The 27,849-nt window shown below is 35.3% G+C and overlaps 4 protein-coding genes across 4 annotated transcripts; 3 read left to right on the forward strand and 1 right to left on the reverse strand.

Annotated features, from left to right (window-relative positions):
• Positions 1 to 6,406: 6,406 nt before the first annotated feature.
• Positions 6,407 to 12,685, reverse strand: ncf1 (neutrophil cytosolic factor 1). The gene is made up of 11 exons (XM_073832790.1): positions 12,562 to 12,685; positions 12,384 to 12,464; positions 12,113 to 12,188; positions 10,281 to 10,446; positions 9,974 to 10,035; positions 9,761 to 9,883; positions 7,948 to 8,055; positions 7,730 to 7,847; positions 7,506 to 7,619; positions 7,210 to 7,376; positions 6,407 to 6,825 (listed from the first exon to the last, which is right to left on the reverse strand). The coding sequence occupies exons 1-11, from the start codon at positions 12,631 to 12,633 to the stop codon at positions 6,680 to 6,682; spliced, it is 1,233 nt and encodes a 410-aa protein (XP_073688891.1). The 5' UTR covers positions 12,634 to 12,685; the 3' UTR covers positions 6,407 to 6,679.
• A 4,445-nt stretch (positions 12,686 to 17,130) lies between these two features.
• polr2j (RNA polymerase II subunit J) lies at positions 17,131 to 19,753 on the forward strand. Its single transcript, XM_073832789.1, has 4 exons — positions 17,131 to 17,258; positions 17,762 to 17,851; positions 17,943 to 18,117; positions 19,328 to 19,753. The coding sequence occupies exons 1-4, from the start codon at positions 17,206 to 17,208 to the stop codon at positions 19,361 to 19,363; spliced, it is 354 nt and encodes a 117-aa protein (XP_073688890.1). The 5' UTR covers positions 17,131 to 17,205; the 3' UTR covers positions 19,364 to 19,753.
• An 11-nt stretch (positions 19,754 to 19,764) lies between these two features.
• Positions 19,765 to 23,414, forward strand: alkbh4 (alkB homolog 4, lysine demthylase). The gene is made up of 3 exons (XM_073832788.1): positions 19,765 to 20,016; positions 20,551 to 20,745; positions 22,732 to 23,414. Exons 1-3 carry the CDS (start codon positions 19,906 to 19,908, stop codon positions 23,248 to 23,250), a joined length of 825 nt encoding a protein of 274 aa, XP_073688889.1. The 5' UTR covers positions 19,765 to 19,905; the 3' UTR covers positions 23,251 to 23,414.
• A 1,900-nt stretch (positions 23,415 to 25,314) lies between these two features.
• Positions 25,315 to 27,010, forward strand: LOC141316565 (leucine-rich repeat and WD repeat-containing protein 1-like). The gene is made up of 6 exons (XM_073832786.1): positions 25,315 to 25,389; positions 25,928 to 26,061; positions 26,194 to 26,428; positions 26,518 to 26,637; positions 26,726 to 26,872; positions 26,960 to 27,010. Exons 2-6 carry the CDS (start codon positions 25,982 to 25,984, stop codon positions 27,008 to 27,010), a joined length of 633 nt encoding a protein of 210 aa, XP_073688887.1. The 5' UTR covers positions 25,315 to 25,389; positions 25,928 to 25,981.
• The last annotated feature ends 839 nt before the right edge of the window (positions 27,011 to 27,849 follow it).

Consider the following 27,849-nt stretch of genomic DNA (forward strand, 5'->3'; position numbering starts at 1 on the left):
CTATTTGTCAGGACAGTGTGGACTACCAATATTATTACTGTTATTACGACCCGACCAACTGATTTTCTGAGTTTCTGTTTTGTTTGTTTCTTCTGATTAAACTTCAGAGTCTGTGATTTGAGATTTGGTGTAGTTGCTGCTCCTGTGGTGGAACACGCTAAACTCATCAGAAATCAGCCAGTTTACAACTGTGGTGGTGTTGGGCATCGCAATGTTTCATGTATTTATCCATGCCTAATAATGCTCATAGATGATATAATAAAGAGTGTGATCACATCATGACAGACATGATGAATATGGAAAGCTCAGTATCAGTCGCCACTGAACTAGAGTTAAATATTAACACTACAAGGTGTGTGTAACTCAGACTATTTTATTAAATTACTCCAAAGCAATCAGCATTAATGACAGCTGCTGGTCAGTCTGAACACATGCGCTCTTCCAAACTCTTCTCTCACACAAACCTGTTCTTCATTAAAGCTCCAGGTGACGGGTTGCCAGATATCACAAAATCATCCTGTTCTAATATACAGAAACCCCAGATATTGTGCTTTAGGTGGGAGATGATATACTCAAAACAAGCCCTTCGCAAACACAAAAGAAGAAGACAAACACATATAAGAGAATTTGTATTACCAATATCCTGCAAAATTAAACTGCAGGAAGTGCACTTTATGAATAAATAATAATTCCATATATAATTAAAAAAATGTTTTAATCAATGTATATTATTAAAATTATACTGAATAAAAATGCAGAAGGTTTATTAACAAAGATAAATGTACAAAGTAAACTCGAAGGTACCAGAAGAACAAGAAACAAAACTCTGCAAATTAATGCAAGAGCCAAACATGGACAAGACCTCACAATGAACAGATGAAACACTTTTATAAACCTGCGACAGAGCGGTCTGTTAGAGATGCGATTGTATGACGTGATAGTATGCTCCAAAGCTTGCCTACTCTTCTACTACACACTCAAAACTCTGAACTTTTACTTTACCAAAAGAGTAGCTTCTTTAAAGGGTTAGTATAAGTAGGCAGATTGAGACACAGCACATGGATTAAATACATACAGGAGAAAAGGCTAACAAAGCGAACACAAAACACCTATTCTACTCGTCTGTTATAATGTCGATGTCTAACCGCTGGTGATGTTTGATCTCCATTGATCTTCATGTCATCAGAATCTATACTGGAGGCAGAGAGAGGCTGTATGCTTTGAATGCAAATATCTTTAAAATCTGAATTTGTCATTGTATTGGAGCTCACTGTCTCATAGAAAACCTCAAGACTAACATATTCATGCTAACAGCCAAAAATGTTGATTTCATGTGAACTTTAATTGGTGTGGAGGGTGTTCAGGAGGGGAATTTTCCTACATAGTCATCAGCATACTCCTCCATGGAACGGCTTCGTCTCACACTCCAGTCCAGATGATTCCTTATAGATGGTCTAGTCTAGCTTACATTGCTTTTGTAAATACATTTTAACAGCTGCTGATTTTAACCTTACTTTACAGCAGTAGTGTTTGACAGATAATATCAGTGTGAGGTGCACATCATCACTGCCGTTTGTTGTCTTTATTCTTTCTCTTTGAATTTTTGGCTTCTCTTTTTGGTGGAGTTTGAGGTGCGGATCGCTGTCTTCCTCTCTACAAAGAGAGGCCTGTTTGTATTCGGCTGCCAGTTCACTGAGCAGCATTCAATACCTCTTTTATTGAGCGCCGGTCCTCCCTCGCTCTCTCTGTCTCTCTGGCTTGTTTTGCTCATTATAGAGGCCCAATGTGCTGAGGATCAGCCTCATATTCATCACAGAGAAAGGAAAAATACCTTCTCCAGCAGGCCTGCTGTTGTTGTCCGTCAGATCTCTCTTTGTTTTCTGGGCTGTGATGCTGGAGGGTGTGGGTCCTCTTGGCACGGCTGGGTGTTATTTCAGCGCGTGTCAGGTTTCATGGCCGGCGCTGCCTGTCTCTGAGTTTGACGGATCCGCAGAGTTTAGGATCCTAGCTGTACAGAGACTGCTGTAATACGTCAAAGTCACACTTACTGAACCCACCGTCAACAAGTGGAGCAGCGGACGCCATGTGTGCCTTGTGGAGAATCAGAGAAAGCCTGATTGTGATGGAGGATGATCGTGTTTGACCCTGGTGAAATAATCATACTTTTCTTTTCAGTACAAATGCTAATATGATGTTTGCTTACGACCACATACTGCTGTATCTGAACTTATTCTGCACACAGCTGTCCCAACTGAGCATGATTTCTCTGGAGAGTTTGGCTGATGGTCATTGCTCTCCTGGATAACTTGTTTTTTCTTTCAGACAGCCGTATATCATTCCTTGTCCTGACCGTTTCCACCATAACCTGCTCCTGCCGCTCATTCAGACACGCACAAGTGAAACAGAGAATCCTGTCAATATATTACAGTTGAATATGACTGAATTGTGAACAATTTTTTTTAAGCTATTCTGCACAGTAATGCTATTTACTGTAGCTTGTTTGCCATTTCAGTAATGGATATTACCAAATCTAATGAACATGACATGTAGTATGGTGACCCTTATTCAGAATGTGTTCTCTGCTTTATGCTCATCTAAGTGCACACACAGCAGTGATAACCACAATGAAATGATCACCACGGTGTTCAAAGTGTGTGTATGATAGAGAGAGAGAAAATGTACAATTTGTGAACCGAACAGGATAGAGAAGGATGAGGAAACAATCAATGACTGTGTCCATCAGATGATTTAGAGATGCAGACAGATGGAATCACATTTTCTGATGATCCTGATGATATTGATGCTCAGGTGTGTTTGATTAGGGTTAGAGCGAAACCCTTGTGGGCCAGAGTTGAGCATCCCTGTCTTATATATTAGAAACAGAGGCCTGCTGGAGACATATTACTATACCTGAACAGCTCAATTACAGTACAGGGAGTGCAGAATTATTAGGCAAGTTGATATTCTTGTCATATTTTTTTCCCAAGCACATTTGAATAATTCCAAACCACATCAATTACTACTATTCATTTTGTATTTAATTATTTATAATTGATATATAATTGTCCATGAAGGCTGGAAGTGAAAAACTCCTTATTTTCAGGTGTGCAGAATTATTAGGCACATTTTCTTTTACAGATAAAATGAGCCAAAAAAGAGATTTACCTCAGACTGAAAAGTCAAAAACTATTAAATGCCCATGAGAAGTATGCAATACTAATGCAATACTGCAATTTGCAAAGTTAAGGCATGACCACCGGACAGAAAAACGCTTGTTGCATCTGCATTGTCAGAACAAACAGGTGGAGGAGAAAAGATGCATGTTAATTGCAAAAAAAGTAAGAATTAATGTTAAGAATCAGATATGAAACCATCAGGAACCATTTAGTCTCCAGCGCCACCGTTTTCCAGAACTGCAACCTACCTTGAGTCTCCAGAAGTGCAATGTGTCAGGTTCTCAGAGACTTTGCTTGGGCAAAAAATCCTAAAAAATGACCCTCAATTAATAAGAATAACATTCTGAAGTATTGTCAAATACATAGAGATGGTTTTTTTTCTAGGCTTTATAGACAGATGAGTTGAGAGTGACTCTTGAAGGACCAGCACCACATCCTCTTGTAGCACTCTTTCAAAAATATATTTTCCAGAATCTGGCAGTAAGTTTTAAGAGTTATTTTGGTCCCTCTCTGCAAGACAGACATTTCAGGATAGGAGATGGACTAAAACTGAAGTCCCAAAACTTACTGCCAGATTCTGGAGGATAAACTTGAAAGAGTGCTACAAGAGGATGTGGTGCTGGTCCTTCAAGAGTCTGAGGTAAATCTCTTTTTTGGCTCATTTTATCTGTAAAAGAAAATGTGCCTAATAATTCTGCACACCTGAAAATAAGGAGTTTTTCACTTCCAGCCTTCATGGACAATTATATATCAATTATAAATAATTAAATACAAAATGAATAGTACTTATTAAGATTGATGTGGTTTGGAATTATTCAAATGTGCTTGGGAAAAAAATATGACAAGAATATCAACTTGCCTAATAATTCTGCACTCCCTGTATATCTGGTATTCTCTTAAGTACCTTGAAGCAGCATGTAAATACCATAAATATAAAAATAAGGTAATCACATCTACAAAGTACTACTAACGTGACTTTAGGACACAGTACCACTTAGAGGTATCATGGTGCAACTTTAAGTAATATACTACATGCATATATGCGATACTGGAGGACCACGAAACCAGTCATAAGTAGCATGGATATATTTGTAGCAATAGCCAACAATATGGGTCAAGATTATTGATTTTTCTTTTATGTCAAAAATCATTAGGATATTAAGTAAATATCATGTTTCATGAAAATACTTTGTAAATTTCCTACTATCAATATATCATTTGCCATGAACTTCATTTGGACAACTTTAAAGGCGATTTTCTCAATATTTAATTTTTTTTTTTTTTTGGCACCCTCAGATTCCCGATTTTCAAATAGTTGTATCTCGGTCAAATATTGTCCTATCGAATAAACCATACATCAATGGGAAAGCTTCATTTTTCAGCTTTCAGATCCTATATAAATCTCAATTTAAAAAAAATTGACCCTTATGACTGGTTTTGTGGTCCAGGGTCACAAATATGATATACGTGTACATACATAGTACATTCTATTACTATATGATACCAGAACATTCTATACTCTGTATTTTGTATGAAGGTTAACTCAATACTCACCGTCAATGATCGAAAATCCTCTATAATATGTTTGACAAAACGTTTCAAATACGTTCTATCACATAATATAATTTACACATGAGCATTTTCGTAACTCTACAAACTGCTTCGACGTCTGAAATGAAAAATACACAGTAATATATTTTGAAATTAGTCTACTCTGTGTTTTATGCTGCTCTAACATGTTTTCTATGGAGGCGGCCATGACAGCTCTCCGCGTTAACTGTGACGTACGACGTATGACGCATGACGTACATACAAACTAGTTGTGTAATGGTCGAAACAACCGGCAGGGGACGAAAGTGTCATGTGTTTTCAAATTGAATGTATTCTACTAACTTCTGTTTTTCGTTAATATCGCACTTGTACACAAAGAAAGGTTTAGCAAACTTTTCTTTAGTACATTGTACATCTCTTAAGTACCTTGGAGCAGCATGTAAATACCATAAATATATAAATGGTAATCACAAAGTATTACTAACGTGACTTTTGGACAAGGTACCACTTAGAGTTACTATGGTGCACCTTGTAAGTACCATAGTACATGAATATATGTGACCCTGGTGATACACTGTACATTAGTATAATGTATATTTAGACTTTACCTTATATATATACTTTATATAATATATACTTATGTATATTTAGTCTTTGAAATATCTTGAAGTATGAAGACTTAAGAAAGTACCAAAAGCTCCATGGCACTGCCCTGGGTGTTTTGGACAGAAACTTTGGTTGCACATTGGAAATACCTTGGCTTGGAGAAAATTAGTTTCAGTAGTATGTGGTAAATTACTATGGCATTGCCATAGTATCTGATGCCATGGTACTGCCCATTGAACTTAATAGGAAGTTAAAGCATGTGAATATTTTAATCATGTGGCGGAGAGTGGGGTGATTTGTGCCGGGGGGAAGTAGTTCCACCTCTTGTTTCTAGAAAACCATAGAAGATATTGGCCATGTGACCACATACTTTTGAAGAGCCATCCAATTTACCCATCCCTCAAAGAAGAGAGACACATGGCATGAGGGCTAAGCACATTTTAGCTCAAAAAACAGTTTTTTGCCTTTCAAAGTATAATTTATATGATCAAGGTTTTTTGATTGTTGGGTCTGAACAATTATAGACAAGCTTGAAAATATTTAATAATAATATTAGGCTACACAGTGACTCTATACAGTTAGCATAATGTTAGCTCTAAACTGCGGGATCATGCTAGTCTTTCAAAATTGTTGATCTGGGGTAATTTGTGCCAAAGGAACAGGGTTAAGTTGTGCCAGTGGGATGTTAAGTAATAGTCCGGATCTAGACCATCTAGACCAGGGCTGACCAACCCTGTTCCTGGAGATCTACCTGCCTTCAGACTTTAGTTCCAGTCCTGCTCCAACACAGCTGTCTGTAATTATCGCATGCTACCTAAGAGATTAATTAGCCGGTTCAGGGGTGTTTGATTAGGGTTGGAGCTGAACTTTGTAGGATGGTAGATCTCCAGGAACAGGGTTGGGTTAGGGTTCTACTTAAACAGCAAACTTGCTTGGCTGCTGAAATGAAACATACACAGTAATATAATGTAAAATACGTCTGCTCTGTGTTTTATGTTGTTCTTTCATGTTTTCATGTTTTCTTCTTGACATCATATCACCACGCATTTGATTTGCAAATTATTATTTATTTTATTTATGTTTATGTTTACATATGTTAACAACAAAAATAAAGACATACACAGCAAGTCACAAAAATGCATACTCTCTGCAGTATAGCTGGTTGACATGTAGACATGAACGTAAAACGTATAAATTGTCTAACACACATAGCTTATAACAGGTTCTGGCCTAAGCAGGAATGAACAGAGCATTTGTATAAATAAGTATCTGAATGCCTGTGACCATTTTCAACACAGATTCAAGTCTAGATTTAACATTATTCATCACTTCATAACTGAATCACTTCAGTTTGCCTCATGCATGCTGACTCTCTTGCATGTGTTCTCAGTGCAGCGCTCCAGAATGAGCTGAGGACTGGGCCGAGGAGGAATGATGGGAATACTTTTATCCAGATCTTCTGCTTGAGGAGAGACTGATTTTGAGATGTTCTCTATAAGAAAACAAACAGAACATATTTTAAGCAAATCTATTATATCAAATTATATATCAACCTTATTTTTCCCATAAGAGCGGGTGCACCCATTTGTAAATTGTATGGGTCAGGCTTACGGTCTCATTCGCATCCAGCTATTTTTAGCTGTACAAAACAGCTTGTTTTGCTGCTTGATATTGCAAATTGGTGTGGCTTACCATATTTTAATGTATTATCTTAATAATAAACACAGTGGTTTGTAGTGCATACAGTTTTAACATTTACTGCCCGTTGTTATTCTGCTCGTTATTTCCCTTTAGCGGCTAATGAACCATATTTCCGCGTTGAAGAATAAGATAGATATTTACACATATTTCATGTTTTTTTATAGAGAATACACACCTCTGTTTGTCTTCCTCTCCTGCAGTGGAGATCGTGTCACACTCCTGGATTGGGAGTTTAGTCTTCCTCGCTGCTGTAAGAACCGTCGACTCTGTCTTCGATAGCTGTCCTGACTGATTCGCTGACGTCCCTTGGGATGGATGCTCTGGGCATTGCGTATGGTAGACCTGTTGGCCAAAATAATTGAAAAAATGTTAAGTTTTAATCTGATATTTGATCATTTTGTGATCATCCAAAGTGTTCCGTTATTGTTGTTATCTTAAAATGTTTTGTGTTTCATAAACATATTGCTTTACCTTCTGGGTGGTGGTGTTGTTCTTCTGACCACATCCTTCTCTGCATCCACCTCTTTCCTCTCTCCCGTGCTGTACAGGAATAAAGATGGGTAGAAGCCCGTATCTTCTCCTTTCCTGTATATGACATTTGGGAATCTGACTCAGTTATGACTCATCAAATGACTGTAAGCATTTCGATTGTTTCAAAACACCATCAAGTTAAATTTAGAGAGTTTGACTCATACCTGACCACCCACCACCCATCAAGAAGTTTATGGATGACCTCAATCGTCTCTCCCGCCTCGAGAGTCAACTCATCCTCTTCTACAGCTTTATACCCTTTAGTGGTTTTATAGAGCTCTCCTGTTGTGGGTAAATATAATCAGTACAATCCAAACAGCACAATCAATCACTCCCAAAATAGTGTTTTGGGTCTCATATCAGTGGCAGTATATGCACTAACCTGCATAATTAGGCTCTGGCTCCTCTGATTCATCTGCTCCATCCAGAGGCTCCAAGTATGAAGCTGGCACCCAGCCTCTTCTGGACTCACACTGACAAAACCACCAACCTGTAAACATCAGATCACATCACACATCAGATCAGCTTTACCCTTATCTGAAAACTTTACTGTTATGTGGAAATGTGGAAAGTAGGCAGTTTGAGTGGTTATGCTATATAAGAGTTGTTCTTGTTATTGAACATATGGACCACAAAATCAGTCATAAGGGTCATTTTTTTGAAATTGAGATTTATACATAATCTGAAAGCTGAAAAAATAAGCTTTCCATTGATGTATGGTTGTTAGGATAGGACAATATTTGGCTGAGATACAACTATTTGAAAAACTGTAATCTGAGGGTGCAAAAAAAAATCTAAATATTGGGAAATTGCCTGTAAAATAGTACAAATTAAGTTTTTAGCAATGCATAATACTAAGTTTTGATATATTTAAGAAAAGTCTATAATTTTGACCCATACAGTTGGCTATTGCTACTTATGACTGGTTTTGTGGGTCCAGGGTCACATATATAGGCCTATTGTATATTGTTAACAAATTTGGGGTTGATATATGATTTCTGGTAACAATTACGGTGGCCGAGAGAGCTCAATGCGCTGCACACAAATACGGAAACACGCTGCAAACACACGAACGCGCTGGCGCTGCAAACACACAAGAGCGCTGCAAACACAGGAACGCGCTGCAAATAGCACGGACCACAACGGAAATGTTTCAGGGGGACTTCAAAAAGTGACAAACCCATCTGGGACCTGATTATTTGTTCAGTGGCTGTTGGTCAGAGCAGAGGTGTTGTCAGTGAACTAAAAGGTGATAGTTAATCTTTATCACCTTTTAGTTCACTGATAACACCTCTGCTCTAATAATCAGGTCCCAGATGGGTTCGTCACTTTTTGAGGTCCCCCTGAAACATTTCCGTTGTGGTCCGTGCTATTTGCAGTGTGTTCCTGTATTTGCAGCGCGTTCCTGTGTTTGCAGTGCATTCCTGTGTTTGCAGTGCGTTTCTGAGTTTGCAGCGCGTTTCCGTATTTGTGTTTGCGTTGCGAGGATTAGCGCCTGTTTTGTCAAACTGATGAAGATGTTTTCTTAATTTGTTGTCATTTTTTCTGTTTGCATGTGTTTTCTTAAGTTGCAGCGCGTTGAGCTCTCTCGGCCACCGTAAACACTTTACAATAAGGTGTCATTTGTTAACATTAGTTAATGTATTAACTAACATGAATGAACAATACTATTTATTAATCTTTGTCAATGTTAGTTAATAAAAATACAGTCGTTCATTGTTTGTTTGCTAGTTAACAGTGCATTAACTAATGTCAGCCAACACAATCTGTGATTTTATTAACTTGTTAGTATTGCGTAAATTAACATAAAGATTAATAAATGCTGTGAAAGTATAGTTCATTCTTTGTTCATGTTAACTAATATAGTTAACTAATGAAACTTATTGTAAAGCTTTACCGATTTTTAAAATATTTTTGAAAGGAGTTATGCTCACCAAGGCCGCATTTGTTTGATCAAAAATACATACAAAAAAATAATATTATAATATAAAATAACGGGTTTCTATTTTATTACATTTAAAGTGTAATTTATTCTTGTGATTTTTTTATTATGATAAATTTTAAAATTAGTTGTCCTGCTTTATATTTTTCTGACATTTTTATCATCTTTTGATGAATAGAAGGTTTTAAAAAAATTGCATTTCATTGAAATAAACATTTTACATAAATGTTTTCTGTCACTTTTACTTGCTCACCATTTGGGCTTTTTTCCACAATGTCCACCATGTCTCCCATCTTCAGAGAAAGCTCATACTTCGAGCTCTTGTTGTAGTCTGCGATCACTCTGTAGCTCTCCAGCATGATGGGCCCTGTGATTTCTGCACAAAGAACAACAGCTATTAAACCTGTCTGGAAATGAGATAAGACATATGCAGATAAATGATATCAAAAAAGAAAATTTGATTTACCTGTTGTGGTGTTGCTCCGTGCTCTGCTTGTGGACATAATGAAGGTCTCATTTCTTTTGTATCTATAGAAAAAGAAAGGTAAAAAAGAATGTTTTTGTAAATACTGTATTCTAATAGTAAAAAGCACAGTTGCAGTTTCACATTTTATTACTTCTTGGCCTTTTTAATTTATAGTAGGGATATAATCAGTGAACATCCTGTGTAGAATTTGAACATGTACTGTCATAACCACTATGGCAGGCATAAAGCATCAGAGCATGTAAATAACCACTAAGCCACAGCTTCAACTAACTTTAACCAGACTTACGGATGAGGTGCTGGTGGAGTTTCATCTTCAAGCCGCATTTTGAAGAAGTCACGTACAAGCTGACAGCGGGAGATCTTCTCAGGCAAGTTGAGAAGAGAGCGAAAGTATTCAGCAAGAGTCGCTTGCCTCGTCTCTGTCGTTTTCTGATTGTCAAGCCATTTAGGAGCTGCGAGAGATTTAATTACAGTTCGTCAGATGGAATGTTTCACTTGTATTGTCTTAATACAGGCAACTCTATGGTACGGTCGTATTCCACAAACTCTTTTGACTTTATGATTCCCATATCTATTTTGCCTGCTGTAACTGAATACATTTGAATGGCTATGCAATGTTTACTGCATATGTGACCCTGGACCACAAAACCAGTCATAAGGGTCAGTTTATATAAACAATATTTGGTCGAGATCCAACTATTTGAGCATTAAGCAAAATATCAAAATATAGATAAAATCACCTTTAAGGTTGTCCAAATGAAGTTCAATGCATATTACTAATCAAAAAATATGTTTTCATATATTTATCTTAATATCTTAAAGGAGTAGTTCACTTTCAGAACAAAAACTTACAGATAATGTACTCACCCCCTTGTCATCCAAGATGTTTATGTCTTTCTTTCTTCAGTCGTAAGGAAATTGTCTTTTGAGTAAAACATTTCAGGGGGTTTTCTCCGTATAATGGACTTTTATGGTGCCCCAGAGTTTTAACTTCCAAAATGCAGCTTCAAATGGCTCTAAACGATCACAGCCGAGGAAAAATGAGTCTTATCTGGCAAAACGATGGGTTATTTTCTACAAAAAAAAACTATTTATATACTTTTTAACCCTTAAATGCTCGTCTTGTCTAGCTTGGCAAGACGAGCATTTGTGATTAAAAAGTATATAAGTTGTAAATGTTTTTAGAAAATAACCAATTGTTTCGCTAGATAAGACAATTATTCCTCGTCTGGGATCATTTAGAGCCCTTTGAAGCTGCATTTAAACTGCATTTTGGAAGTTCAAACTCGGGGGCACCATAGAAGTCCATTATATGGAGAGAAACCCTGAAATGTTTTCCTCAAAAAACATTTCCTTACGACTGAAGAAAGAAAGACATGAACATCTTGGATGACAAGGGGGTGAGTACATTACAAGTAAATACAAGTAAATTCTTGTTCTGAAAGTGAACTTCTCCTTTAATACAGTATATCTTAATATCCTTTTTGGCATAAAAGAAAAAATTATATATTGAACCATACTTTGTATTGTTGGCTATTGCTACAAATATACCTGTGCTACTTAAGACTGGTTTTGGGGTTCAGGGTCACATATGACATATTTTGTAATGATTTTGAGTATTATGTGTCAGTTTCACAGTGTGAGAAATCTTTCTCTCTACTTGTAGACACCGCTGTGGTGTGGTTATGTTGCCAAACTCTTTTGACCTCATTGTTACAGTGGCTTTCTATTTTGCCTGCAATGCTGGAAAGTCCAAGAAAAATACAGCTGATCAGCATCAGCCATCAAAAATCATTTGCAGAACTGAAACTTACACTCACAAAAAACCCAAAACAAGAAGGCATGCAAATAGAACTATTTTAACATGATGTTTTATAACCTCTAAATTAATACACGGTAATATCTGATATGCTTGACTTTAGGCAGGTGTTTCCTCTTTTCATAGGAAAGTTAAGAACCTATTTCTGTATTGTCTGAAAACTGAAACTATCACATTTATTGCTTGCCATAAGTCTGTAAACGCTGTTGACTTAGTAAATCATTTATGAGTCGTTTTGTTCTTTCTGAAAGTGAGTCAAAAGATCTAAAGATTTGTGTTTTAATCACACAAGCCTTTACCTGGTAATGTGGGAATGATTCTATCCTTTGCGTCAATGTCTCCTGCCTCAATAGGGAACATTTCCTTCAAAGCTTTCTGTAAAAAAAAAAAAATTAAATTGTATCATATTGCAGACCAATTATATGTTACAAAAAAATATGTTATACAAATATGACATAGCTTGACTAGAAATACAGGAAACGCTTGCAGCAAAGAAAATGAAAGGCAGGGAAAGGGAAATGTAACACTATGCCATACTTTCAATTGTAGAGAATTGAAAACGAGACTTACATGAAACGTGTGAATTTCTGGATAGCGTCTGTACACCAGCTTTTCAGATTGATCACTCCATTTAACCAGGAGCATGTACACCTTTAGTACAAGAAATGAAAAGAAACTTTATCTACATACTTCAAACCTTTAAAACACTTGTTTCGACATTTTACAATTTTTGCAGTAGCTTACTTACATAGTGCTGGCTGGGAAAGAATCTTTTCTCAAAGCCCAACAGTTCCACATGTCGCACGTAAGATTCAGCCATCCTGCACAACAGAAGTCTGACCACGAGCTGAAGGGATGTAAGAGAGTGTGCTTTGCTGTTATGTTCACCTGTGGTTTATGGCATTATTATAGACTATGACAGTGGGAGGGGCGACCACTCCAGCACTTCCTATTTCACTCCTGGTCATCACAACCTGATGATGAAATATATATATAGGAAACTCCAGAATTAGTTATGTGTAACATTTTACAGAAAGTGTGTTTGACTTTGTTTATTTGAAATAATTGCCCAATTTTGACTGATAAATAATATGTTGACACTATGACATTTTGCATAATACACTATAGTACATTTTTTAATTAATAAATGTGATGGAAAATAGTAAATTACATTTAATCAATCAAACAATCAAAGTAAGAACACTAGACAGATAAAGAAAAGTAAAGACCCCCAAGCCCAGCCTAAGAACTGAACATTATTTTGTGACAAATATATACCTATAAAATAATTTAGAACCCACCTTTAAATGCAAGAGGACAAATATACCAGAGACAACATGAGGTTTGGAACAACATGAGGATGAGTAAATGATGACAGGCTTTTAATTTTTGGGTGGACTGTCCTTTGAAAACGATTGTGTTAGTTAACGGAGAAGTTCACTTCCAGAACAAAAATTTACAGATAATGTACTCACCCCCTTGTCATCCAAGATGTTCATGTCTTTCTTTTTTCAGTCGTAAAGAAATTATGTTTTTTGAGGAAAATATTTCAGGATTTCTCTCCATATAGTGGATCGAGTTTGAACTTCTAAAATGCAGTTTGAATGCGGCTAGGGGGTTAAAAACTATATTAGGCCTAATTGTAATTTTTTTCTAGCAATTAACCGATCGTTTCGCTAGATAAGACCCTTCTTCCTCGGCTGGGATCATTTAGAGCCCTTTGAATCTGCATTAAAACTGCATTTTAGAAGTCCAAACTTGTTAACACCATAGAAGTCCACTATATTGAGGGAAATCCTGAAATGTTTTCCTCAAGAAACATAATTTCTAACCAAGCACTTACAGGAAACTTTGTGCATTTTTAGATTAAAAAAATGAATTCTGTATGATTTATAAGCTTGTTTCTTCATGGAGACCAAAAATGCCCTCACAAAGACTTTTGGATATTGCCATTTTTGTGGAGACATTTTGTCCCCATACTGTAGGGTTTACCAGGACCACACATACACAGATTTAACTGATATATTTCTCAAATTTCATTGACTACACTAAAATATGAGACATTTCAATACATTCCAAATAGGGTAACTTGTAATCTGTAACCTATTACATTTACAAGGTGACCTTCCCAACACTGATTTAAAAAGAGCTGCCATAACCTCTTGGAATATGTTTTGTTATGTGTAGTTTATGCCATTGTTGGCTTACAGTTAATGCAGACATTCTCTGTGAGCAGTTCCTCACGTTCACATCTGTGTCTTTAGAGGTCCTTTGTTTACTGAAAAAGAGAAGGAAGTAAATGTAAAAACAAACTCTTTTTTATGTGGTCATTGCCTTTTATGGCTTATTCCTCTTTTTGATCATCACCAAATTGCTTTGTAGTCAGATATCATTAAATATTGCTGGCAATATTGCTGGAAACAGTCATGACTCTTACGTTAATGAAACACAACACTGCTTCTTAGGTCATTTTATAAAAGCCTCATAATTTTTTTCACATTTCTTTACCCAGAGTGACAGCGTTTTTCAAGCTACAAGATTTCACAAGGGGGTTTTGGAAGATTTGTGATGACATACATAACCACAAACCAGAAAATGCTAAAAAAAAAAAAAAGTCTGGCAGTTTCCAAAGATATTCAAATAGTATAATATATACCGCTGTTGAAGATACAGTAGTAGTAAATATCAGTGCTCTGGTCTGATATTTATTGTGCAAAGTGCTGCATAAATTAATTCTGAGATTATTTGTAGATTAATAAAAAAGTTTATACTTAACAAAATTAAAATTTAATACAAAGTCAGTTTTTCAAATCGGCTTCAGTATAGTAATATAAAAGCAGGTCTTTATACATAAAATGATATTGCTGCATTTATATTTTTGGAAGAGGATTCCTCACAAGGGGATAATTTGGGGGTCATTAGCAACAGTTTAAAACACTTAAATTACAGTAGACATACAATTGTCACTGCAGTTAATATATTAATATATTAAGAATTACCATATTGTAACTACAAACTATTTATTTGTTTATAAATATGCAGTCATTTTGAGTAATGTCCAGCTTTAAAGGTACGATACAAGGAAAATCATGAAGACCTTACATGAGATTACTTGTGTAAAGACAGTGACCTTTTTCAAAAGGCGTGTTGCCACATTTACAAAACAATAAAAAAAAGTAAACGATTGGCTGAGTCATTATTGAAATCTCACCAGATGAGGAAGAAGTGAAGAAATTTGTGAAAGACTCATGGTCTGCATGACTTCTTCCTGGCTTTTCTTCACCCACACTACACATACTCCCGTACATAAACACACCCCCATTTCTTTTGCCTTTTTGACTTGTGTCTGGACTGTTTGTCTTCCAACTTCTCGTTTCCTTTTATTACAATCATTTTCCTTTTTTTTCATGTGACTTTGTGTGGGTAATAACTCATCTATGACATATACTATGACATCACTTTGTTGATTTCAGACCATAATCAAAGATCATTAAAATCATTTTATGATAACAACTCAGTCTTTTTGCATTTGTGGCAGCTGAGTATTGTATAACTATTATTTATTTAACAGGTGAAATAAACGAATAGGAAGATTGTGTAGCAAATATTTCACTGCTTTAGTCTTTTCCAGCCTGGACATCTAGATAGTGCTTGCTTTGCAACTTTTCATAGATTACCATAAGGAATGACTAATAACCGCTAAGAACTGCTTCAATTTGAGGAATAATGACAAAAATCCAAGCAGAATGTCCATTATCTCATTTCCTTAAAGGACACTTTCTGAATTGCCAAATCACATTTTATATTTTACTCATCATGCATGGGGAAACTAATAGAAAAATGTGTGAATCATATGTTAAAATTAAAGACAGTGTGTAAAAACACTTGTTAACAAGTTAAGAAAGAAAAGCATTTATTCAAAATAAAATCTTTTCTAACAATATTAATCTATGCTATCACTTTTTATTCATTTAACACACCCTTGGTAAATAAAAGTATTAATTTCTATTTTTTAAAAGAAAGAATACTATTTTACTGACCCCATGCTTTGAACAGTAATGTATATTGTTAGAAAACCTTTCTATTTTAAATAAATACTGTTCTTTTTAACAATTTATTGCTCAAATAATCCTGAAAAAAAGTAATACAGGTTCCAATATTAAGCAGAACAACTGTTTTCAACATTGATATATATACATATATCATATATATATATATATATAGAGAGAGAGAGAGAGAGAGAGAGAGAGAGAGAGAGAGAGAGAGAGAGAGGTTGTATAGATCACCAAAGCTTGTGTGTTGCCACCCTAAACATTGTTAAATACATAAATAAAAAGAGAAAAACAAGACTGATAGTTACCTTTTGAGAATGTGTTGAACATCTGTGTTGGATAGTTGAACTCTAGAAAATCAGGAATTGCAGACATTACATATTGGCAGCACTGAATCTTAACAATGCCACTGAACTGAACAGAACTTGCATATTTAGCTGATTATTGCAGCTGAAAATGGTCAATTATTGTCATGTTTTGGGCTGTACAAATCGGTCGGACCGGGAAAAACATTTGGAGACTACAGATTGCCAAAAGTTATAACAATGCAAGAGAAGAGTGCAAAAAAAAAAAAAAAAACTGTCTGAGGAACAAATGGCGTTTGATGGCCAAACTGAACCAGGATTTCCAGGGCAATAATCTTGACAACATTCATCTTTGTTCTCCTTTCCAGTCAGGAAAGGAGAAAAATTAGATTAATATCGTAATTAACAGTGCTCATATGTTTCTTTGCTATGCCACCTATTAACTTTAGTTTGTCAAAAGATTGTGCCTTTTCCTGTCCTTCTCTATCATTTAGCAGCGTCCCCAATTTTTTATCCTGTTGTTTAAATGTGCCTCAACTGGTAGCCTAGACAAAGAACAATTTTAGCATGAATGGGTTCTTCCATGATATGGTAATAATAGAGCTGTTACAACGTGTAACGAACTTTTAAAAACATCTTTATACGACTGTAGACCGTACAAACAAATTTAGAAATATATAAATAATTAGAGCTTTTAAAACAATACTAGGCTAATTTACCATAGTATAAGATTGTAATCCGGTGAGAAGTCAAAGTTAATTTTATTTTTCTACTATTTAAACTTATAAAATATAATTAAGTAATGTATAAGATGTACACTTTGTGTCAGCGTGTTAAAAACTCTTAAATATTGAATAAATTTCGCTTAAGCATTTTCCATAAGTAAGTCTTCTCATCTACGTTACAGCTCATCACTGCCCTCCATGGATCTTCACTCAACACTGCACTTAAAAACCGACAATTTCACGCCGTTTAGTGCGCATGCGTAGTTCAGTGTGCGTCCATTAGCATCAACGCTGCTGGTTTTCAAACAGGATGAACGCGCCACCAGCATTCGAGTCGTTTTTGCTATTTGAGGGAGAAAAGAAGTAAGTGCTGTACAACGCAGTTTTAACTTTTAAGTGATACTAACTGAACTGACTAAAACATGTAATGAAACAAAGTCAGTCAGCTGGAATATAGTAGTTAGCTTGCAATGTGTTTAGCTCGTTGGCTAAGTGCATATGTAAAACAGAACATCTGAACTAACGTTAGTAGTCTGACTAGCTTTGGTACTCATTACATGTCTAAATGGATGCCTCACTTTTTTTGTTTGTTTATTAAGCTGTTCACTAAACACATATAGATATAATATATTTTTCTTATGTTCTTACTCTCCATTTCTCTCTCCATACACACGCACACACACACAAACGTTTTTGGTCTTGGTACCATGACATTTTTAGTATATCGTGTAAAAAAAAACAAAAAACTTGTGTATATATCAAAGTACTATATTATATTACTACCATCATTGTACCATGGAACCCTCACTGTATTGTTTGTAAAGGGAGGCAATCACCTAATATTCCTGTTCAACTTCCTTTCACAGGATCACAATAGTGAAAGACACCAAGGTGCCAAATGCATGTCTATTTACGCTGAATAAAGAGGATCACACACTGGGGAACATCATCCGGTCGTAAGTGCACAAGCATCTGGTGGCCAAACATGTCTGAGTCATTGTGATCACTTTTGGTATGTGTATTCAACCTTTGACATGTTACTATAAGGCAACTGCTGAAGGACCCTCAGGTGTTGTTTGCTGGATATAAGGTTCCTCATCCTCTGGAGCACAAGATAGTGATCCGAGTTCAGACGACACCTGACTACAGTCCCCAGGAAGCCTTCACTAATGCCATCACTGATTTGATCAGTGAACTGTCCCTGCTTGAAGAGCGATTCAGGGTATGTGACATCTACATAGCAGTCTGTTTCAGTTCAGAAAGGGGTGATTTGATTTATTAGAGGTGTTTGCTAAGGCAAGCATCACTGTTACTATTAGTCAAACAGGATTCATATAAAATGCATGTTTTTTTGTATTATTGAACTGAATAAGATATTTCACATAAGAGACGTTTACATATAGTCTACAAGAGATAATAATAGTTGAATTTATAAACATGACCCTGTTCAAAAGTTTTCATACACTTTATTCTTAATACTGTGTTAAGTGATAGTTGTTCATGAGTCCCTTGTTTGTCCTGAACAGTTAAACTGCCTGCTGTTCTTCAGAAAAATCCTTCAGGTCCCACAAAGTTTGTTTTTTCAGCATGATCTGTATATTTGTACCCTTTCCAACAATGACTGTATGATTTTGAGATCCAACAAAGGACAACTGAGGGATTCCTATGGAACTATTACTGAAGGTTGAAACGCTCACTGATGCTTCAGAAGGAAAAACTAAGCTTTATGAGCCAGGGGTGTAAACTTCTGAACGGAATAAGGATATTTAGCCTAAAGTGTTTAGCCTACTGCCCTTTAGAAGCTACAGAAGTGACTTGCATGTTTCCCAGAAGACAAAATAAGTTACATTTATCCTGATATTCAAAAAAAGTTTTCACCTCAGCTCTTAATGCATTGTGTTTCCTTCTGAAGCATCAGTGAGCGTTTGAACCTTCTGTAATAGTTGCATAAGAGTCCCTCAGTTGTCCTCATTGTGAAATGATGGATCTCAAAATCATAGTCATTGTTGGAAAGGGTTCAAATACACAAAAATGCTGAAAAAACAAAAAAATTGTGGGACCTGAAAGGTTTTTCTGAAGAACAGCAGGCAGTTTAACGGTTTATGACAAATAGGGGCTCCCAAAACAAAACACAGCTGTGTATCATTCAGGTAACAACACAGTATTAAGAATCAAGTGTATGTAAACTTTTGAACAGGGTAATTTTTATGAATTCAGCTATTATTTTCCCTTGTGGGACTAAATGTATTTTATGTGAACTATCTTATTCATGTCAGTATTAAATAAAAATACCAGGCATTTTGTGTGTTTCCTCTTACTTTGGTGAAAATAATTAACATTTAGCAGATTCTGCAAGGTATATGTAAGCGTTTGACTTCAACTGTAATAAGGGATTTAAACAACCTATGAAACTTGTTTTTATTTTATTGTAGGTTGCCATCAAAGACAAGCAAGAGGGAATAGAATGAAGACCATCACACTCCATTGGAAGACAACAACTAATTCACAATGGACTGAATTGTCACACTTAAACTAGGTGTCTATAATGGGCCACATACCCCCATTTATTTATTTTCATGAAATATTATGAGGTTGACAAGCTCTCATAGTAAACAATAAGAGATCTTCAGCAGCCTCTAACAACATTGAGGTTAAGATCTTTGGAGTTCCTCCTCCAATATTGATTTTCTAAAAAAAAAAATGTTGGTGTAATGAAATGCTCAAAAAACATTTTTTGGAAATGTTTCATCATGTGTCAATTTTATGTACAAGGAAATAATTTCCTCTTCAGTGTCCATCTCATTTGTGATGTAGATTATTTTTTGTTATTAATAAATGGACTTTTGTAATGAAATGCATTAACTTTGTGCATTGTGTTTATTTAAATCTCGTTTCGTGGGTTTGTCAAAATAATGGTTCTGTGAAGCTGTTGGCTATATCAATATAGGAACTATTTGGGACCTTCAGTTGTTTGGAAGGGGACGCATTAAAACGATGCACAAATGTAACGATGGCTGCTGGAGAGATGCATTGTTCTAACTGTGGTTGTAAAGGAATAAGAACATGTCTGAGATGTGAGGCTGGGGAGTCTAAACGACATATACTACAGACGAATGAGTTGGTGAGTCGTCAACTTTACTTCGAAAAGCGGTCGTCTTGATACGTTGATTTTTACGCTAAAATGAGCCGACGTTGCATTATCGCTATCAGCAACTGAGTTAAACAGTTCTTCATTTAGTAAAATTCAGACAGACCTTTTTCTGCAATGACTGTTAAAATTGTGCTATAAGCTACACACTACCGTTCAAAAATCTGTTGACAGTAATATTGTTTTTGAAATTATTCTCTCATGCTCACCAAACCTGCATTTATTTAATCAGATGTAGGCTACAGTAAAACAGTAACAGTAAAGTATAACTCTTTCTATTTTAATTTCTAATTTTGATTTAATAAAATTATTTCTATTTAATTTATTCAAATTGATTTGATACATTGGTACATTTTTAAGGATTATTTTAAACGTAATGTCTTTACACTGTCACTTTTCACCGGTTTAATACGTTCTTACAGAAGTATTGATTTCTTCAAAATAAAATAAAAAATACTAATCTTGGAAGTGTAAATATGAAAAACAAAATTCTATATTCTGTTACAGATACATTATGATTTCATCTATGATCCAGTATCAAAGTCAGCAGTCCCAGAAGTGGAAAATGGCACTCAACAGTCCTTTGCGTTCCCTGGAATATTTTTGTGGGAGAATTTTGTGTCAGAAGATGAAGAGAGGGAACTGATTGCCAGAATGGATCAAGATGTCTGGAGGGAATCTCAATCAGGCCGTCGAAAACAGGTGAATGAAGAATAAAACAATAAAACAATTTAATAATTAAAAAGATTGTGACTTTTTCTCACAATTCTGAGGTAATATCTCACAGTTTTTTATTATTATTTTAAATTAATTCTGCATTACTATTTCACAATTTGGAGTTTTTTCACAATTGTGAAAAAGTCTGAATTGTGAGTCAATATAATTCTATGGAAGCCTGTTTCCGGCACTGAATAAAAAAAAAAAAGTAATTGTGACTATTTTTTTCTCACAATCGCAAGTTTACTTCTCACAAGTCTGCCTTTTTTTTTTCTTCAGAATTGTGTAATACAAATTCGTAATTCAGATTTTTTTTCTCAGATTAAACTCGCTATTCTGAATAATTAAGTCAAATAAACTCGCAATTGTTCTGATTCACGATTCTGACTTAATCATTCGCAACTGTGCGTTATAAAGTCAGAATTGCTAGATATAAACTCGCAGTTGCCAGACATAAATTTGCAATTCTGAGAAATAAAAAATAGATATAAACTCACAACTGTGACTTTTCTCAAAATTTATATTATGCAATTCTGACTTTATAACACAATTGCGACTATTAAGTCAGAATCATGGGTTATAAAACAATTCTGAGAACATATCAGTCTTTTTTCTCCTCAAAATTGGACTTTATAACTTTGCAATTGTGAGTTTATATCCTGTAATTCTAAAATAAAGTTAGAATTGTAAATTCATATCTTGAAATTCTGACTTTATAACTCGCAACTTGTGTCACACAATTCTGAGAAAAGTTAGAATTCTGAGTTTTTTTCCCACAATTCTGAATTTATTTTGCTATTGTGAGTTTATATCCTGTAATTTAAAAAAAGTCAGAATTGTGAGTTTATATTACATAATTTTGACTTTATAACTTGGAATTATAAGTTTGTCACGCAATTCTAAGCAAAAAGTTAAAATTGCGAGTTTTTATCACACAATTCTGACTTTATTTCTCGTAATTGTGAGTTTATATCACACAGTTCTGAGGAAAAGAGTTAGAAATGCAAGTTTTAATCTCAAAACTCTGACTTTTCTCACAATTTATATTATGCAATTCTGAGGAAAAAAGTTAAAATTGCAAGTTTTTATCTCAAATCTTCTTATCTCGTAATTGTGAGTTTATATAACACAATACTGACTTTATAACTTGGAATTTCGAGTTTGTCACGCAATTCTAAAAAAAAAGTTAAAATTGTGAGTTTTTATCTCATAATTCTCACAATTGTGAGTTTGTACCACGCAATTCTGAGAAAAAAAGTCGCCATAACCTTTTAAAAAAAATTATTCAGTGATGGAAACAGGCTTTCATATAATTCTGATAAAGTCAAAATTGTGAGGGAAAAAGTTGCAGTTACCTATTTGTGACCCTGGACCACAAAACCAGTCTTAAGTCGCTGGGGTCTATTTGTAGCAATAGCCAAAAATACATTGTATGGGTCAAAATTATTGATTTTTCTTTTATGCCAAAAATCATTAGGAAATTAAGTAAAGATCATGTTCCATGAAGATTTTTTGTAAAATTCCTACTATAAATATATCAAAATGTAATTTTTGATTTGTAATATGCATTGTTAAGAACTTAATTTGAAGAACTTTAAAGGTGATTTTCTCAGCATTTTGATTTTTTTGCACCCTCAGATTCCAGATTTTCAAATAGATGTATCTCGGCCAAATATTGTCCTATCCTAACAAACCATACATCAATAGAAAGCTTATTTATTGAGCTTTCATATGATGTATATAACTATTTTTTTAAAATTTAACCTTATGACTGGTTTTGTGGTCCAGGGTCACATTTAGTTTTTTTTATCAAGCTTCCATAGGTAAAAGACATTTTGAATAAAGTTTTTTTTTTTTCTGCTTTCTTTTTAATCACCTTCAATGATTTAGTTTTTCAGTTAATGTGAGGTTATAAAGTTGTTAACCAGTAGGCTACTATTGTAATCCAAATAACAGTATATATATCCACAGGACTTTGGGCCAAAGGTGAATTTCAAGAAACGTCGTGTCCGTGTGGGAAGCTTCACTGGCCTGCCTGCTTTCAGCCGCCACTTGGTGGACAGGATGTCAAAAGCACCTGAGTTGGCCTCCTTCAAACCAGTAGAGCAGTGCAACCTAGACTACGATCCCTTCAGAGGCTCTGCGATTGACCCTCACTTAGATGATAGCTGGCTGTGGGGAGAGCACCTGGTCACCATTAACCTGCTCTCAGACACTGTCCTCACGATGAGTTTAGATCAAGGCTGGGGGGACATGAGTGACGGGGAGGTGCAAGTGGCTGTGCATGTATCACGCAGATCACTTATTGTACTCTATGGGGAGGCACGGCACCGGTGGAAACATGCTATCCACAGGAAAGACATTCAAAGGCGCAGAGTATGCAGCACCTTCCGCGAGCTGTCTGAGGAGTTTCTACAAGGAGGAGAGCAGGAGAAACTGGGCTCAGAGTTGTTAGATATAGCACTGAGCTTTAAGGGTGTACCTTTATAAGTTGCCTTTACTTTGAAATGTGAATGTATGTACAGTTTTCTGTGCACACAACTGCAAAATGATTATTTTTAACTCTTTATTTAAATAAATGGATATTCTTTTATATTGTGTTGTTGTTTTGTGAATCAATAATGGATATGATAGGCTTATGAGCTCCAATGATATTTAACTACACGACTAGTCAAAATTTTTGAACAGTAATATTTAAAAAAAAAAAATTTTAAAGTTTCTTCTGCTTACCAAGCATGCATTTACTTGAAGATACAGCAAAGGCAGTAATATTGTGAAATATTTTTACTATTTAAAATAACTGCTTTCTATTTGAATATACTTTAAAATGTAATTTATTTCTGTGATCAAAGCTACATTTTAGGCATCAGTCTTCAGTGTCACATGATCCTTCAGAAATCATTGTAATATGCCGATTTGCTGTTTAAGAAATATTTATTATTATCGTTATTATTATCAATATTTAAAACAGTACATTTTTTCAGGATTCTTTGATGAACTTTCTATTCATCAAAGAAACTGTTGGAAGTTACCGGTATTCTAAGAATACCTACTTCCCCCCCAGCTCGTTTATTCGCCCTTTAAATAAAACAGCTCGAGTCCGCATTAAAGTTTAAAGCCAATTTAATAGTAAAGTCAAAGAGTGCTGAGCTTAGGATTCTGGAACAGCCAATATCAAATCTGACACCTGGGCAGTCCAGAATGTCTCACAAATCTAAAATATGCATTTATATTCTTGATTCTGCAGGCCCCTCCTACTGACATCTTTCAGCTTCCTCCTCCAATCAGGGCCTGTTTTCACCAATCGCTTCTGCACAGAAAAGAAAATACAACCCCCACCCCATTCTTCTTCTTAGAGTGACCAAAAGTCTAACAACCTTCAAACAGCTACTGTTGCAAGGCTTCTTTTCTCCTACGTGCCTGTAAACAAAGGTTTCTCAGAAATGACATAAATGTAGAGAGTTCGCAACTACACACACATTTTACTAAACAGATTCTGTTACAGTGTCTTCTTTGTCTTTTTCATAAGCACAGAACATTCTGTTTTCTCATAAGCACAGAATATCCAAAACACAAATTTAAAAGCATTTAGAAAAAGTATTTTCTACAAAACCTAAAAGAAATCTACTCGGCTGTTTTCAAATTAATAATAATAAATGTTTTTGAGCAGCAAATCAGAATATTAAAATGGTTTCTAAAGGATTATGTGACTGGAGTAATGATGCTAAAATTCTGCTTTGAAATCACATGAATAAATTATGTTTAAAATATATTTAAATAGAAAACAGCTATTTTAAATAGTAAATAATTTTCAACATTTTTCTGTTTCGCTGTACTTTGGATCAAATAAATGCAGGCTTGGTGAGCAGAAGAGACTTATTTACAAAACATTAAAAACCTTACTGTTCAAAAACTTTTGACTGGTACTGTCGCTTTGTTCATTAAAAATATATCCATAATTTAATGATTCCCTAAAATATTAAGAGCGAACTGAAATTGCTTTATGTCTTATTATTGTAAGGAGTTAGTAAAAACATGATTATGAAACCATGCCATTCATAATGTAATCCAGAAGGTTTCATGACTCAGCAAAGATGCCTTATTATTTCTGAGCCCTTTACATTAAATCATTAAATTGATAACTTTTTATAATATTTCTGATGTGGTATCAGTGTTTCTCAAGCTTTTTAGATTCGAAGACCCTCTTATCAAAGCTGATATGTACCTCTGCTTCTATTGCAATAGAAACAAAACCTCAAAATATGTAATTTTAATGTGGTACATATTACTTTTTCACCATTTTAACTTATATTATTTTAATATAACTACATAAATAACTTAAAACTTACTGGGACCATTTGAAAATTTGCCCACCTGTTGAGGACCAGAGGCTTACATGTATAAGTGCGATTGAAATATTTTTCCCCAGTCATAACTGCACCCTCAGATTTTCTGACTACAGTGCCACACTTAAGATGGCGGAATAGTGACGCCAAAACCAAACTATACGTCAAAACCGGTCAAAGTTCATTTGTATTTTCCCGGGAAAACAATCTGAGGTTCTAACCCACATGACTGCGAGCCGAGTACTGTATATTTAAACATCTCTCGCCCGCATGTACATTAGAGGTAAGTTGTCTAAATCGATTTAAACCCCAAATAAATTTGTCTCTAAAACTTCCATTCAATAAAACTAAACGCAACCGCACAATGAATATGCTTTATAACATACGAATACGAATTTAGCAGTCGGTTGTCTTAAGCATTTAATAAATTCGTTATTAAGAAAATATACACAACGTATGAATATCTTCCTTACTGTACGTTCAAATTAGCTTTAACATCTTTTTTTACTGTTTTGTTTACATTTACTTTATGTTTTTATTAACTTAGATTTTTTTTAAATTGATTTCCGAATTATAACCACACGTTTAATTTGCTTAACGTTACTTAGCTTTTTCCAGTATTTACAGTATGCAAATTATGTTTCACTTTAGTCGCTACAAAAGTTTCACAGCAATCTCCTGTGTTCAAAGCCCCCATAGGGCGTAAATAGGCCACTTGTCCTGTATCATTACATAACAAAAGCAGATGCACTGTGGTTCTGACACCTAAACAACCAATAGCAGGAGTTCTACTACATGTCTGAAACCTGTTATCATTACAGCCCACCTTTATAAGATCTGTTTAGACACAATACTCAGACTTTCACTGTGCAGCCATGGAGAAGATAACAGAGAAGATACTGCTGGAGAAAAGCTCTCCAAAGACAAACAAGCTGGAACAGATCAAGACTCTCAAGTAAGAAGGTTATTTTTGTGTTTCCTAGGCACACTGGAATGTGTTATGGTTTATTAATGAATACAAAAGATGACTTTAATTGAGTTAAAATCTGAATAGTTTCAAATATATGATCTTCTCTGTTCTTTACAGCCTCTCACGCATGGGTCTGAAGAACGAAGATCTGCCTGTGGCTCTTTTATCTAAACTGTGTAGTCTGGAGCAGTTGGATTTGTCAGGGAACATGCTGCAGGAGATTCCCAAAGGCCTCTGTCTGCCCTGCCTGAAGCTCCTTAACCTCTCAAACAACGATATGGAGGATGTAGTTTCAATGGAAGCCCTGAGAAACATAGAGGAACTTAGACTAGAGGACAATCTTTACCTTACAGTGAGAATCATGCTTTGAAATTCAGCCCTCACATTTTTAAATACACAGTGGATCTTGTTCTGACTATGTTTTGTTAATGTGTTTTTTAGGTCAATGATGAACACAAAGTGATCTTCCTGTTACCTAAGCTGAGGATGTTCAATGGGAAGGATATCAGCTCGACGGCCCATCATATTCGCCACGGCAGCACCGAGATCCTCAGGAAGAGGGTGAGAACTGACTCTTCAAGCATTGACCACAATGAAAACAGTTTGTTTATGCAATATTTCTTAAATGTGCTTTTTTGGTAACCTTTAGGTGATTGGTGTGTGGGAGCGAAGCTTCAGTCTCCCTGATCCCTTTACGGCACAAAGTCTGGCTGCTGTTGAGAAGCGATTTGTTAATGCTGCCTGCACACAAATCAAATATGGTCCAAATTCCTTGAGCGATTACACAAAATGGAGGGTGGGTACTCTAGTAGGAATATTGTGTTTTCTGGTTACTTCACAGATTTTAAATTCATGATCATCTAAATTGTTGTGACTTCACTAGAGTGACAACGTGTCCTCTTTTTCTCCAGACATGTCCTGGGCTGATTTCTAAATTGTTTACATACACCTTGCAGATCATACAAAATGCATGTTATTTTTTTGTTTTGTACTGACCTGAATAAGATATTTCACATAAAAGACATTTACATATAGTCCACAAGAGAAAATTATGGTTGAATTTATAAAAATGACCCTGTTCAAAAGTTTACATACACTTGATTCTTAATACTGTGTTGTTACCTGAATGATCCACAGCTGTTTTTTTTTGTTTTTTTTTAGTGATAGTTGCTCATGAGTCCCTTGTTTTTCCTGAACAGTTTAACTGCCCGCTGTTCTTCAGAAAAATACTTTAGGTCCCACAAACCCTTTCCAACAATTACTGAATGATTTTGAGACTGTATGAATTTGTAGATCAGGGTAAACTGAACTTATTATGTCTTCTAGGAAACATGCAAGTATCTTCTGTCGCTTCTGAAGGGCAGTATTAAATGAAAAAAACAAAAACAATATTTAGGCAAAATAAGAAAAATGTACCCATCTTCATTCTGTTCAAAAGTTTACACCCCTGACCAATGGTGTAGTGATGACTGGAGAAGTAGGTATACGCTTCATTTAAGAATTACTGCGTATACCCTCCACTATACCTCTGCCCCGACTCTTAATGCATTGTTTTTCCTTTTGGAGCATCTTTAAGCATTTGAACTTTCTGTAATAGTTGCATAGATGGATCTCAAAATCATCACAGTCATTGTTGGAAAGGTTTCAAATACACAAAAATGCTAAAACACCAAAGTATTTGTGGGATAATTCAGGTAACAGCACAGTAATAAGAATCCAGTGTATGTTAACTTTTGAACAGGGCCATTTTTATAAATTCAACTAACATTTTCT

The sequence above is a fragment of the Garra rufa genome, unplaced genomic scaffold (genome assembly GCF_049309525.1).
Source record: "Garra rufa unplaced genomic scaffold, GarRuf1.0 hap1_unplaced_104, whole genome shotgun sequence".
Lineage (NCBI taxonomy): Eukaryota > Metazoa > Chordata > Actinopteri > Cypriniformes > Cyprinidae > Garra > Garra rufa.

Coding starts and splice junctions, on each gene's coding strand:
- ncf1 (XM_073832790.1), bottom strand. CDS start 12,633: ATGGCTGAATCTTACGTGCGACATGTGGAACTGTTGGGCTTTGAGAAA. Junction 7,848..7,947: donor GCCAGAGCCTAATTATGCAG/GTTAGTGCATAT, acceptor TACCCACAACAG/GAGAGCTCTATAAAACCACT. Junction 6,826..7,209: donor GGAGAGGAAGACAAACAGAG/GTGTGTATTCTC, acceptor GTTTTCTTATAG/AGAACATCTCAAAATCAGTC.
- polr2j (XM_073832789.1), top strand. CDS start 17,206: ATGAACGCGCCACCAGCATTCGAGTCGTTTTTGCTATTTGAGGGAGAA. Junction 17,259..17,761: donor CTATTTGAGGGAGAAAAGAA/GTAAGTGCTGTA, acceptor TTCCTTTCACAG/GATCACAATAGTGAAAGACA. Junction 18,118..19,327: donor TGCTTGAAGAGCGATTCAGG/GTATGTGACATC, acceptor ATTTTATTGTAG/GTTGCCATCAAAGACAAGCA.
- alkbh4 (XM_073832788.1), top strand. CDS start 19,906: ATGGCTGCTGGAGAGATGCATTGTTCTAACTGTGGTTGTAAAGGAATA. Junction 20,017..20,550: donor TACTACAGACGAATGAGTTG/GTGAGTCGTCAA, acceptor ATTCTGTTACAG/ATACATTATGATTTCATCTA. Junction 20,746..22,731: donor AATCAGGCCGTCGAAAACAG/GTGAATGAAGAA, acceptor ATATATCCACAG/GACTTTGGGCCAAAGGTGAA.
- LOC141316565 (XM_073832786.1), top strand. CDS start 25,982: ATGGAGAAGATAACAGAGAAGATACTGCTGGAGAAAAGCTCTCCAAAG. Junction 26,429..26,517: donor AGGACAATCTTTACCTTACA/GTGAGAATCATG, acceptor TGTGTTTTTTAG/GTCAATGATGAACACAAAGT. Junction 26,873..26,959: donor GCGATTACACAAAATGGAGG/GTGGGTACTCTA, acceptor TGACTTCACTAG/AGTGACAACGTGTCCTCTTT.